This window comes from Rattus rattus, chromosome 1 (genome assembly GCF_011064425.1).
Source record: "Rattus rattus isolate New Zealand chromosome 1, Rrattus_CSIRO_v1, whole genome shotgun sequence".
Classification (NCBI taxonomy): Eukaryota; Metazoa; Chordata; class Mammalia; order Rodentia; family Muridae; genus Rattus; species Rattus rattus.
In genome coordinates, this window is record NC_046154.1 from 34,396,967 (window position 1) to 34,411,647 (window position 14,681).

The 14,681-nt window shown below is 43.3% G+C and overlaps 1 protein-coding gene and 1 long non-coding RNA gene across 2 annotated transcripts in view; one reads left to right on the forward strand and one right to left on the reverse strand.

The window, feature by feature from the left end:
* LOC116896954 overlaps positions 1–14,681 on the forward strand; it is a 44,239-nt gene that overhangs the window by 4,230 nt on the left and 25,328 nt on the right. The gene's annotated exons all lie outside the window — the stretch shown is intronic.
* Positions 681–8,080, reverse strand: Mycbp (MYC binding protein). Its single transcript, XM_032898502.1, has 5 exons — positions 7,957–8,080; positions 7,738–7,810; positions 3,261–3,309; positions 2,936–3,065; positions 681–1,838 (listed from the first exon to the last, which is right to left on the reverse strand). Exons 1-5 carry the CDS (start codon positions 7,969–7,971, stop codon positions 1,794–1,796), a joined length of 312 nt encoding a protein of 103 aa, XP_032754393.1. The 5' UTR covers positions 7,972–8,080; the 3' UTR covers positions 681–1,793.

The window sequence follows — 14,681 nt, forward strand, 5'->3', positions numbered from 1 at the left end:
ACAAGAGGAGTGGGGAAGACTAGTAGCCAGAAAACAAAATGTAGTTATCAGTATCAACAAAATAATGGCCATACAAACCACTAAGAAGCTAAGTCCTCTCTCTACCAAATTCTCATGGGGCCCTGTTTCATTCATTATGCCTACAATTCTTTGCACATCCTAACCACCTTGTCGATGTTTGCATGTGTCTCACCAGCACTTAGCCCAGTGATATCCATTCCAGAAGGCACCTAAATTGGTAAACAAAGAGAATCTGCCCAGCTACATGTTCTTTCAGTATCTGGCCACCTTCCAGAAACAAATGTGTGCCTAGAAAAAATGCAGGCCATTGCCACAGTCCTGCCAATGTGACTGATTGCAATGCCTTGGTAAATGGCTTGGTCAGAGTTTCCAGCAGGTGCCAGTACCTCGACTGGTTAAACCAGCTTTGACTGGATGTGTGCTATGATCAAAGTTTAAAGACAAGGCTAGAAGATGTGGTATAGAAGGGCTTATGTGCCTGTCAGGGAAGAAGGCAAGTAATCAACAACACCTCTGACTGTGATTCTTGCCAGGAAAAAGGGAAAGGGCCGGATGGAGTGGGAATGCCTATAATCCCAGCATTTGTGAGTTGGAGGCAGGAATTAAAGGCCAGCCCTTGGTACATGAGACTGTCCCCTACCAAAAAAGAAAGAAAAGGATTAACAAAACAAGTATTTACCATTTACAAATCTTTCATATACATTCTCTCATTTGACCTCACAACAACCCTGTGAGGTAGGCAGCAAATGTTTTCATGGTACAGATGAGGATAGGGGATCTCCAAACCATTAACTGACCTACTCAGGTTTCTACAGTTAGCAACAAATCTGTGTGTCAGTCTTTGGCCTAAAAATTCAATACCCAACCTTCCCTTTACTTGCCCTACCTACTTCACGGGGATAATAAAGTGAATTCAAGGCTCAAAAAAATGTTTGAGGGGAAAGAAATCACTATATAATTACATACTATAATTATCTGTGACATAGACAGTTCATCTCCTTTCCCATCCCAGTTTGTGTATGAACCCAGAATTTTATCTCTCTTCTGTGCTCAACTAAGGAAGGCAGGCAGAGTAAGAGTGTAGTCCTGTGGGAAGCATGTAAATTACAATCAAAGGTAGCTGCAGCATTACACAAACTGAAAATGACCCAGACTAATGTGCAACCAGAACACACTAACGCACACACAGCAAGGCAGCATTATCAGATAGGCATGATTGCATAGAAGGAAAACGTGGTGTCAGAGTTCACACTGGCACGCACAGTTGTCTAAGGCAAAGTGGTGGCAAAGAAGAGCTGTTTGTTCTCGATTTCTATAAAAGAGCAAGTGCATGGGAACCCATGCAAAAGCACTGTACATCACAGATATGTCCAGCTGTCTCCAGGAAATATACGCTGTCAAGAATGAGTGTGCCTACTATGCTCAAGTCCTGGACCAAGGAATAGCTCCATGCTAAATCTTCTAGCTAAAATACAACCAGTACCATTATTCCTAACTGAGTAATAAATAAAATGCTGTCAGGGTGAAAAGTTAGGTGGCTCTTTAGCTTTTCTTCACGATCTACTTTGGATTCTCCTGCTTTAAGACCCAAAGAAAGTTATATTGAGTTTTTATTGGTGATTCTATGTATATGTGTTTATAACATTAAAGTGTGATGAGTGAATTTAACATATTAAAAGTTTATAGCATCTTTTCAGGAAAGATCATATACTATACAAGCTATTCAAGTGATACAAAACCAGTTTTCAGTGTCTTTTCAACTGAGAAGAATCCTATTCAGCACGCTTCTCCTCCTGAGGTGGTTCATACTGAACAAGCTATGGGGCAAAGACAGAGGATTTAGATGAATTTTATTTAAGTTGGGTAAAAAACTTAGTAATACAATGAAATTAGATAATATATTCAACTTAGTTGAGTCAGTAATCAATTTCCGTATTATCCTTCTTAAACCATTCACTTACTTAAGGTTGAGTACAATTAAACCTAACAAAAGCCTTTTTTGTATAAATCTTTAGCATTGCTGGGGAACTAAACTCACGCCTCAGTTCACGACTGAACTGTTCAGTCACTGCATGGTTCTGTTAGTATGGTCAGCCGATGGGAAGCCGATGTCTGACTTTAAAAGTGCCAGGAAGTTTTACATCAGCAACAGAGAGGCAGAGGCAGGTCTGCCCTGAGTTTCAAGCTATCCTGGTCTACAGAGCAACTACCAACTAAAGATCTCAGCATCCTTAGTGATTTAAAACCTTGCCTTTTCTTTTATAGAAATTTGTGACTGCTTACAAGAACACTAGACTTCAGAAGACTTGACCTCTTTCAATTAGGTTCAGACTGGGAATTACATCGTGTGGTTCGGAATGTGATAAACCTCAGACTCTGATTGATGCTCACGTTTATGGGAATTTGAGCAAAGGCAAATTTCAGCTCTAGATAAAGTCGAGTACAGCTTACTTCCATCCTTTTGAGAACCTGGAGCTAGCATGCTTCAGACAATGCAGACTGTGTCTTAACAACGCAGTGGCCTAGACTGACCTAAACGGCTTAAGAACTTACTTTAAGCAGTATCAGCCAGTGTCCCCACCTTTTCATTGATGTAGATTCTCACTCCCTTTTCGTGACTATACTTGCCTATCCAACTTTTTATCGGTCTTGGGACTTTTCTAGATGAGGCTTAAGTTTGCCATGGATCTGACTGAAACTGATACTGTCCCTCCCTGCTACCCATTAGTGGAGTTTTGGGTTTAGTTGTTTACTCTGGTTTTATCATGCTACAGATGGAACCCAGGACCTTCTTCTACACATGCCAGAAAGACGCTCGACCACTGAGCTACATCCCTGGCCTGCAGTAAGGATTGGTCAGATAATCATTAGAGGCAAGATTACTTTTTAATTTGAATTTGGTTTTTAAATTTACCTTTGCTTTCAGTTTTTTATTTTCTTCTACAGTAGCTTCATATTTCTCTTTCATTTCTGCCAATTCTAGGCGAAGCAGCTCTATTTCTGGGTTCTCCGGGGTGGCAGCTCCTAAGTGATGCTTTAAAAAGCTGACATCAGTGTTAAGAACATACTCAGAGCAGAATGGGCCAGGACAGTCACCACCACACCACAGCGGTTGTCCAAGGTCAGGTGAAGAGTCAAAAGAACTTTTCAACAAACAAAGTATTGAAAGCGCATTATATATGTGAATAAATAAAAATGTCAGAAATATGGCTTTTTCCCTTCAGAGATGAAAAGGATACTCCAGAGCACTGGTGGGCTTCTCTGGTTCTTCATATAAGGCTACCAACACTGCAAATCAAAGAGAAAGAACAATTAAGTCTCCAGTGTAGACGGCTGAAATATTCTGAAACTCAGTAAATACTGTCTGCCTGCTGTACGGTAAGCAGATTACTAAGACTGTCCTGTCCATACAGTGGTGAACAAGTCAGACAGTACCCTTGCTAGCAACAAACTCATCAATCCGTCGTAAAAGATAAGGAACTAAGAGAATACTCAGCTGTAATAGTGGTTAGTGAGTTTAGAATACTCAGCATCAGAGGCAGATCTGAGACCTAGCTATGTTTCAGATTAAATGGAAAATCTCAAAGCATATACAAGGGAACCAACAGGTCAAGTATGTTGTGGGGTTGTGGGTAATAAAAGGAAAGATAGTCTGGGGCCAGACTGAGACAACTGAGAAAAGCTTAGCTGAATTTTGATCCTAAGGACTTACAAACATTATTTCAACAGTTTGAAAGCAAGGAGGTGGCAGGGTCACTCCTGAATGCTGTATACAAGCCTGACTTAAGTGGGACGTGGAAAATGGCCCAGAAGAAAGCTGGGTACCCATACCTGTACTCTCAGTACTAAGGAGGTGAAGCAGGGGAATAAGGAGTTCAAGATCATTCCTGGAAAAGCAATGAGCTGGAGACCTGGACTACAAGGAGCCCTGTCTCAAAAACAAAAAATCTAATGTAATGTACTTGAAGACATTTTAGGTAATTAACAGCATTCCATTTGAAACGTTCAAGAATTAAGTTTCATGTATGACAAGCTAGGCACCAACCAAAAAACGTTACCACAGTCAACATGCTCAGACTGGCATTAACAATGTGCTAGCACTTCCTGTCAACACTGTCTCTCACCTACTGAACAAGGATTCAATATGCAGGGGGCAAGGTCTCCACACTTGTGCTGAGGACAATTTGAAAAACTCTCCTAAGGCTGTGTATGCTTGAGTCAGTGTGTAGCTGAGACAGGTAACCCAAGCTGACCTACAATTCACTATTGTACTACCAGCTAGCCTCAAACTCATGGCAATCCTCCTGCCTCAGCACACCCCCCCAATACAAGTGTTATAAAAATCTGACAAAAGTAAAATATGTAACTTCAATGTGCATAACTTGAGAGTCCAAATTAAGAAATCCTGTTGTAAACCAATGTACCTGTGCTGGGTTTTCGAGTTTTAATGACTTAAAGTACAGACAATATGAAAAACGTCAAGTGAGTAAGCACTTTTACACCAAAATACACAGTTTTTTGAGAAATCCACATTTATATCACAACTATCTGACCATCTCTTAGTATGTTACATTATCTCAAATCTCTACTACTACTTTTTTGCTTTAAAAAAATACATTTAAAAGTGTTTCTTCATTTACTTCCACTGATCTGTACGGAGTCTTAGTCATTATTTACTTACTTTTAAAGATGGCATCTCTCTGTGCAGCCCTTGCTGTCCTGAAACTATGTAAACTAGGGTGGCCTTGAACTCACAGAAACTGCCAGCCTCTGTGAGTGCTGCCTCCCAGGTGCTGAGATTAAACACATGCACCACTAGGCCGGCTAGAATCTACAGGGTGTGACTATTAGTGCTCTTGCCTTTTCCTTCCATCACTGCATCCCCCCTTCCCTCCAGCTCCCAAATTCCTGCCTTGGTGTCTGCAAGGCTGGAGCTACAAAGTGTTAAGTTTTGTGTTCTTTTCTGTGGAATAATTGTGCTTCTTATCTGAAGAGAATTCAACCAAATCATATTCGCTTTTGCTTTAGAAGCTAAATTTACTGTTATTAGTTACAATATTGGGGAGGGGGGTAGAAATCAGAGGACACAGTTCAGGGACCTATACCCTCTGCGAATCAAACTCAGGTCCACTTGGCTTGGCAGCAAGCACCTTCACCTGCTGAGCCTTCTGGCTAGCCCTTAGCAGCCAAGGTACTTAGAGCCTTTTAAAGTTTGCTACCCTGCTCAGAATAACTAAAATGCTATTCCATCCATTCAACCTTCTTCCTGGATGCTTTTGTCTAGAAGGTTATACAATTTGGGTTTTGGTTTTGGGTTTGTTTGGTTTTTTTTGTTGTTGTTTTTGCTTGTTTGTTTGTTTTTGTTTTTTGGCTGGTTAGTTAAGTTTGGTTTTTTGTTTTTAAGATGTAGTTTTGGGGCTGGGGATTTAGCTCAGTGGTAGAGCGCTTACCTAGGAAGCGCTTACCTGGGTTTGGTCCCCAGCTCCGAAAAAAAGAACCAAAAAAAAAAAAGATGTAGTTTTACTCTTTATCCAAGGCTGGTCACAGACTCAAGCAGTCCTCCTATTTCAACTGGTCAAGTGCAATTAGAAATGAAACAAGATGTCGACAGTCTTCTGCATATGCCTCAAACCTTTGAGACAAGGTCTCCCAGCCTTTTGGCTAGGCTGGGAACACACAGACCGCCTGGTTTAGTACATGAGTGCCGGTATCTCGACTTTAGTCCCTGTAGCTGTATATCAGGTAGTCTTAACCTCTAAGCCATCTCTCTAGCCTAGCTCTCGTTTACTGTTTTAGAGAGAGACAGGTCTTGATATGCGCTCCAGGCAAGCAGTGAATGCCGATCGGCCTTCCCTCACTAGAGCACTAAAAACATGTCACCATGCCTGGCTTCTTACATTGTTTTGATGTTAAAAACAACTTTAAATCCTCTCTGAAATGTTGCTGATAGGAAGATGTAAACGTATATAAAGCATCTATGTTTGACCCTTTAAAATTGGTTTCCGGGGTTGGGGATTTAGCTCAGTGGTAGAGCGCCCCTGGGTTCAGTCCCCAGCTCTGAAAAATAGAAAAGAAAAAAAAAAAAATTGGTTTCCATTCTCTTAAACAGCCTGCATTCAGTTATCTCCAGTTGCTGTCCATCTGCCTTGTACTGCCCTCGCCTGTCCACTCACCGCATCCACTTCTTTCCCCCTGCCCTACCCACACAGATTATTTGGGATCAAAAGTGTATCAGTGTTTATCTCCAGAGGTTGAAATGTCTACTCATGAATAATGAGATGTTTTGGGGATGAGGTCCAAGCGGAAACTTGAACTTCACTTACATTCCATTCGGACCTCATCCACATAAGATGAACATGGTCTTGAACAAGTACATACTCCTAGGCTCCTGAATTATGACTGACATAATTTATGTAGTCAAGTATGGGATTTTCCACATCAATGCTCAGTAAGTTACAGATTTGGGAGCAATTGAGATTTCAAATTTTATACTTATCTATACTTTAAATTCTGTTCAAGGTCTGCCCTCTGCTACTCCATGTAAAATGTCACACCTTTATCCTGGCTATGGTTAAAATTATATGTCTACCACTAGCTGGCACTGTGTTATAGTGTGTGTGTCCCTAACAAGCTCCCAAAAGCAGGGACATGTCCGTGGCTGTGCCCTTGGTACCCAGAACACAAGGCTGGAATAAGATCATCACATCAAAGAAACATGAGGGGTTTTTACCAGAATTCCAAGCCATCTGTGACACTTCCGATGCCACAAAGTACAGTGGTCTCATAGAGTAGTTCCTTATATGTTGCTCACATCGACTTGCAAAACTACATAAGGAAATTAGTAGTAATTCTAACTTGTCAGTTCATCCATGTAAAAGAATTAAAAGCCCTGCTTTCTTCTAAGTCCTTCCAAATTTTCCCCTAGCTTTTGTTTCGCTAAAAAGCAGATACAAAATTATTTCCCAGACACCTCCTATTCTCAAAAGGACCAAGGGTTCAATCCCTGCCAGCCATTCCATTCTATTCCCTTGGAAACACCAAGCAATGTTGAGTTCTTACTCAACACGTAGCAGGTATTCAATATACTGTTAAGGACAGTTTAGCTGTATTCTCTTTCCGGGAATCCTTGGGTTCAATCACCATACTCTCTAACCTTACTCCCAGAAAGGAAGGGATGCACTTTAAAAGTAATCTTCCATTGTTTTAAAGTAAAGAGTATAGCCATTTTTATGTGCTCTGAAGCACTTTTCAAATTGTAGTTCCACTTTAATTATGATATCTACACAAAGTAGGAATTACTACAGGCTGAAAGAGTTGAAAAGCCACAGCCCAAACTGTCTGTGATACTCTCCAGCTTCGGGGACTAGAGCCACTTAATAACCCACTTTCAAATCCAGTAATTTTCTTAGTTGCCTTTGTCCAAAAGAAAAATTTGTAAAATCCCGCACACTATACGGCGGGAGCAATTGGGACCTCAAGGTCTCTTGCTAACGTGTCCACTGCGACTGCTCGAGGGAAAGCAACGGAAGTTGGAGAGACTTTGCAACAGCTGCAAGAGTTTCAGTCCCGGGCAGAGAGCGACCACGGGGGTGAGGCAAAGTCCCGCGGCCGGTGTGCGCTCGACCCACGGGACCCCAAGGCCTCGCTAGTCCCCGGGCGGGCCCCACCTGGTCAAGAGCGCGCGGACCTTGGCTGCAGCCGCCCGCCTCCGCTCACCTTTCGTCAGCGTGTCCAGCACCCCCGACTTCTCCAAGTACCTCCGGAACTGCTCGCGCTTCGAGTCGGCGGCCTGAGGAGACACGGCGGGTCAGGGACCGGAGCCCAGGGCCGGAGCAGGAAGACGGCGCGCCCCGCCGCCGGCCCCAAGCCCTGCACGCGCCCCAACTCCCACCCGGCGCCGCCCGCACGCCCCGAGCCACGCCGCGCCCCCCTCACTTTGTAATGGGCCATAGTGACAGCCACAGCGGCGTAGCTGGCGCCGGAGACACGGGCTGGCGGGCTCCAAGCCTCACTGCTCCTGCGCGGAACGGCGCGCGCGTCTGCGCACTGGGCAGGCACGGGCCGGGACCGCCGGGGTGTGGCCTGTTTTCATGGCGACCGGGACGCTGTGTATCCTTGTCTCCTCGGAGCCCAGAGAGACTGCGTGCGCCCGCCCTCCGCGGTTCCGGGCAGTCTCGCATCTTCCTGTTCCGGTCGCCGCGGAGATTCGGTTGCCTAGCAAGAGGCGAGGTTTCGGTAAAGCCGAACGAACGTCCTGTGAGGCCCAGTATGGGTGTGTCCGGGAGTTAGAGGCTTTAAGCGTAGCATCTCTCCACGTGGTAGTAGGCGCGCACTCCTTGTCTTTTAGGTCTTTGGTGGGGAACCGGTGTTTCGGTGTTTCTTGGCTCTCAGAAAAATACCCAGCACAGGAGAGGTGAAAGCAGAACAGGAAAAAGTTCAAGGTCACCCTGAGCTATATAAAGAGTTTGAATCTCTTGGACTCCATGTTCAGGGCGCTCATGTAAGCCCAGTGCGGTTTGCAGATAGCAGCTGGCTGGGAGAAAATTTATCTCTACAGTAATGTTGGGTTTAGGTGAAAGACCTCTGAAGTCGTGATTCTTTTCCCTGCCTTTGTGTCATTAGTTTTCTTTTTCTTTTTGTTTTTTTCTTTACCCCGTTGGTAGTTAACATTAAGTTCTTTTCCATATATTATGCATGTATTTATGTTGAAAATAATTATAGGTAGTACTAAGTATGTATGTCTCTCTAGTTCCTCCTTCGTTCAAAAATGCTTATCCCACTTTACCCATCCAGAAGCCACCCTACATGCAGAAGATGAATTTAAAATGTGGCTATGCTGCTGGGTTTGTTTTGTTTACTGAGAACATTTCTGGGTGCAGAAGAGGGCCCTTTGGTGAATTTGTTGTTGTGCCTGCTACTTGGCTAGATATTGTTTTGATGTCTTTGAATAGAAGTCATTCTATTCATCGAGCCCTGGTGGCTTACGAATTTAGTCTCAGTGCGAGGAAAGAAGAGGCGGATGAATCTCTTGGGTTCGAAGCCAGCCTGGTCCAAGATGACCAAGGCTACACAGAGAGACCCTGTCTCCAAAACAAAACAAAGAATTCATTGTATTCTTGTTTCAATGTAAGGCCCTATCCTCACCTTATTGGGGCAGGGTATTCATGCCTTGGTGCAGTTGGAGATCCGAAGACTCACAGGGCCTGCTCTCCTTCTGCCACGAGAGCCTCAGTAATTGAATTACGATTGTCAGGCTTGGCGACAAGTGCCTTTACCTACCATCTTACTGGCCCCTAGCTGCAGAGTTTTTAGACTGTTTAAGAAAAGCGAAATGATGGCTCTATATTGCACAAATAATGAAAATACTGTCTTTTCTCTTGGTCTTAAGAAAAAAATCATATTCGGTCATGAGAAGCCACAGAACTTAAACTCATGTGGAAAAAAAACTGTCCAGTCATGAACCCAGCTTCAACCACCAACTGAATGAGAAAGTACAAAGCACAGTTCCTCTCGGTGGGTGCTGCCTGCCTCCCTTTGATCTTGTCAGTAATGCCCTTCCTCCCTGGTCCAGTCACTGGTCTCAGACATTGCAGACTCATCCAGTTTTCTTAGTTGGGCTTTTTAGGATTTTTACATTTGTTTGTTTGGGGGGGGGGTTGTTTTGAGGCAGGGTCTCACCATGTGTGACCTCCTAACTCAATCCCAGGAACCTAAGCAAGGCATAGTTACCTTTTCATAGTGCTACCTCCTAATACTGCCAGTTGTAACAGACTTAATTATGGCAAAGCATGGCTCCCCTTGACCTGGAGAGAGGCCACTCCAGACTCCTGTACACAAGGAGCTGGATATGAGGTAACCAACAAAAGCTGCAGCCGCATTGTATTAACTGCAGCAAGAGTTAGCTCCAAGTACATGGTGATTCTTACTACATAAAGGTGAGGACAAAGATAGAGTTGAATTAATGACTAGCAGACCCTACCATAGCATGAGACCACCGCCATCTTTAAAATCAGCAACTAGTGACCTGGCCAGTAGACAAGCCAGGTCAACAGCTGACAAGAGAAGTCAGAGATGGACAAAGAGAGCTTCACCCTCCCCCATTTCCCCTGAGTGAGCAACAGATGAAGAGTCAGTGAATGTGAATGGTCGGTCACCTCCTTGGTTGGGAACAGAGAAACATGTATAGAGCAGGTAAGCTCTCCCCTGACTGAAGGTGATGCTCAGAGAATTAACTCTCAATAAAATTCCCTTGGTGTTTGTCCAGATTCTGCCTTATGTCCTGGAAAAAGCCCCTACAGTGTAGCCCTGGATTTTTTTCTCCATTCTTAGGATCTCCTATCAAGGAGCTAATCTAACCTTTTCCATAGTCCTCTCTTGGGTCCTCTCTGGAGATCTGGCTCTTGTCCCAACCTCTGCTTTCTTTAGTAAACTAAAATCCTTCTTTTTTTAAACTTTTACTCTTTAATAAGCTCTTAAAAAAAAAAAAAAACAACTCATCTTAGGTAGACCAATGAGCTGGCTCAGTGGATAGGGGCACTTGGCTTGAAAGCCTGATCCCTGGAACTGTCATAGAGAGGAGATCAAAGTACTGCAAAGTACCATCTGACCTCCACATGTTCTCCCAGTACACACACACACACACACACACACACACACACACACACACACACACACGCACACAATAAATGTAACAGAAATATTTTAAAATAAAAGCGATTAGAAAACCTTCACTACTAAGAATGGCAACATGCGCCTTTAATCCTAGCATCTAGCATTCAGGAGTCAGAGGCAGGCAGATCTCTGCGAGTGAAAGGCCAGCCTGAGTCACATGCTGAGATTCTGAGAACAAACCCTTCGCCCTTTATCAGCCGTGAATGCCAAGTTTGCAGACAAGGACTCAGAGCCATTGACTCACTGGGTGCCCCCTGGGACTGTGAGCCTCTGGTTCCTGAGTTGAGCCCACGTGAGATGAGGAAATCTCCTTTGCTCTTCCTTCTTTCTTCTCCCCCATTTGCTGACAGATCGTAGCTTGCCTGCCGTATGGGTTTTCTTTCAAAATCTAATGGTCAAGCTTCCTTATAAATCTTAAATTCTTTTATCAACAAGACTAAGAACCTGCAAATGGGAATCCTGACACCCAGTAATGTCTCTTGCTCAACTCTTTGGGATATAATCTGGACATCATACCAAGGACAACCCAAAACCCTGTCTGTCCAGTTCTACCAGCCTTTTACTACACTTACCGACTTTTGCACAGATTATTGTAATGAAAACCCAGAACACGGTTTTGAAATGAAGGCATTGACATTTAAGTATCTAATAGTAGCACAAGATAATGTATTATCAGTCCTGGATATTTTTTTTTTGAGTGGGAGGGGAGGTTGAGACAGCCCAGGCCTGTATCACTGGTTGTCCTAGAACTTGCTCTGTAGACTAAGCTGGCCTCGAACTCACAGAGATCTGGCTACCTCTGCCTCAGTGCTGAGATTACAGGTGTGTGCCACCACTATCCAACTTGTTTGTTTCTTTCTTTTTAACTTATAAACTTAAAAAGAAAACAAACTTAGATTTGCTTAGGTCTTAGGAATTGGAAGGACTTTGACCTGAATTTATATTTGTTTACTTATAGGCTGCTTTTTAAACTCTAACATATCACACCTAAAAGTGGCACACAGGAGCATACATGGATAACAGAATACCACATCAAAGCATAGGCTGACAGCTGGACTCGTAGACAAGATGGCACGACCAAGTTAGCTGCCAACCCACCTGTGCCTCCCATCTCGCTAGGGATTCTGGGACCGTGCATGCTCGCTACCACACCTGTTTCCGGGAGTTGCAGAGATCAAACTCTGCAGGGCAGTAGGCTTGTGAAGCAAGTACTTTTACCCACTTAGTCATCTTCCCAACTGCCAGAGGCCAGCTCCGGAGCTCTGGTTCTCCCTTGAAGGTAGCCGAGGGGGAAAGTGTGTCCGCAGGGACAAGATTTGGTCTTGCAAGATATTAGGGTTGTTTTCTATAATAACATACGCCTAGCTTGACTTTAAGTTACTCTGAAGTCAGACGCTGCAGGCCTCTGGACCTACTGACACTTGCTGCTAACAGTAGGGAGATTAGGTAAAGGATTTATTTCTAGTTGCTAGGAGTTCCTGACTAACTTGGTGGGTTAACTCTTTGTAAACCAGAAAAGAAAGAAGGATTCACTCACACAGAAAACACATACACTTGGTGAGGTGGGAAATGTCTACATCACTTTTTATTTATTGCTTTTAGCTTTTTATGTTTTTTAAACATATATTCATACATACCCACTCTGGCTGGGCCCAGCCATCTGTCTCATCAACTCCACAAATATTCACGTGTGCTTACATACTTACACATATACCTTCATACATTACAAACGCGCATACATGATGGATGGATTCATGGGTGGATGGATGGATGCATGGGTGGATGGATGGATGGACGTATGAATGGATGGATGGATGGGGCAGAGCCACCAACCCACCAACCTTACTTCTTTGGCCTTTTTATCCCTGCTTAGACAAAAGCTCTTAGAAAATTACCTCCGATATCTCAGACATGTTACATAAAATGGGAGTTGCAGAAAGATGTCGACTTTCAGTTCAAAGCAGTGATTTATTCTCTATGCTTATCATACATTTAAGGCAACAGTTTTTACATGGCCTGGCCTAGTCATAGTGCACACCTGTGGCTTTATCCATGGACCTAAATATTTTAGCCTTGAACACAAATTTGTTGCAAGCCTATTCCTCTTTTTAGTGTAATTATGGAAGCTCGTATTTCTTATTATGCAGACTTTACTTACTATTATGAGGAGTAGGCACATTCTATTCTTGATTCTAACTTTATTACATCTTTCTAGCAAAGAACTAAGACCATCTCTAAAAATTTTCTTCCTAAAATTATTTTAATCAAATCAAGAATTCTATAAAAATCATTCATCCAAACGGCATTAATTCATGAAGATTCATCTTTATGTTGATCTGCAGAAAATCTGGTCAACACGGTGGGGTCATGCCCAGAGATTATTATATTAATAATGACAGGAAAGGCATATCAGCTCCAAGAAGCCATCAGCAGGTGAAGTCTCTTTGGGACCTTGCCTCATAGAGCCCACCCATCACAGACCATGCAGAAGCAGTAGGCCACCTCCAGGAAGGCTACCTGCTAGCCTTAGCCTATCCTAGGCTCCTGACACTCAACCCTACAGCTCCTTTTGCAGACAAAGGCCAAAAGGTAGGCTAGTTAGTGTCCATTAAACAGTGATCAGAGAGCTCAGACTAAGGTCCACCTATATGGTGAGAAGACTTCCTGACATTTTAAAGAACATGAATTTTTTCTTTAGGTTTTTTCTTTTCTGGGGGGTGTGGGGACTGAACTATTTGCGATTCCTGTATTAGTTACTATTCTGTTGCTGTAATAAAATACCATGACCAAGTCAACTCATTTGTGGGAGGTGGGTATTTGGGCTTACAGTTCTATAGGGATAAAAATCTATCCTGGTGGAGAAGCATGGTACCAAGCAGCAGCAAGAAGCTGAGAACTCACGCCCTCGGCCACAAGCATGAATCGGAGAGTGAACTGGAAGTAAGCGAGGCTTCCTACTTTCAAAGCCCACCTCAGTGCTAGTTCTACTCCCAAGCTATTCCACCTAACCCTCACCAGCAGCACTGCAGCCGGGACTACGTATTCAGATGCCTGAGGCTTTAGGGATCCTCAATCAAAGCGTAGTACATCAGTATTACACAGCATTTCTATGCTGGAGACAATGTTTTCTTAGGGATCCTCAATCAAAGCGTAGTACATCAGTATTACACAGCATTTCTATGCCAGAGACAAAGTTTTCCTGTTAGTATTTTTTTTTAAATAAACAAGACCTTGGATTCTCCTGCATGAACAGGTACATACATGCTAACCAAGCAGAGCACACAGATATTTTGATTTATAACTTGCATCTAAAACACTATGTATAGCTAAAATGTACATTGTAAGGTCATTGCCTGAGAGCAGCCTGAGCCTCTTTCCAGGCCGTGCATAGCGGCTTCTATCTGCACACGTCCTACAGGAGGAAGACAGGACTGCCAGCTACATCCCTGCTCGTTCTGCTTACACATGTATGTTACTTCCACATTTGCATTTTCAGTGACAAAACTGCCAAATCCAGAACTACTGTCCTATGCAATAATGCCATTCCGCCAGAAGATGGCACTTCGTAGGTTAGGGTAGGGGTGGGGAAGACACATGAATATATATAATGCATTTAATGGGAGGGAAATCGATAATTATAATCTCAAAAAATTAAAAAATATATATTTAAAACATGTTAGTGTTAAAGGTAAAATGCAACCTTTATTTGTAGCAAGTCGTTACAAATAAACCAAACAGAAGGCAAATCCTAGGTCATGTGGAAAACTTACGCAGTTCATATGAATGAATAAACAGTTCAACACAAACTCTACTTCCCCATTATTTCTTTTAGAACTACATAGTACAATGTTGAGGTAATTTCTCATTTAAAAAGAAGAAAGGTCTTGGTGTAAAACATGGTTGATCCCAGCATCTGAGGCAGGCAGGCAGATCTCTATGACTGAGGCGCCAGCCTGGCCTACATAGCTCCAGGGTGTGACCGTCTCAAA

Bases quoted from the DNA above. Each gene is read 5' to 3' on its own strand.
- Mycbp (XM_032898502.1), bottom strand. The intron at 3,066-3,260 runs GTATCCTTTTCA...CACTGATGTCAG, and splicing joins AAGCCCACCAGTGCTCTGGA to CTTTTTAAAGCATCACTTAG. The intron at 1,839-2,935 runs GTAAATTTAAAA...TTTGCCCCATAG, and splicing joins ATAAAAAACTGAAAGCAAAG to CTTGTTCAGTATGAACCACC.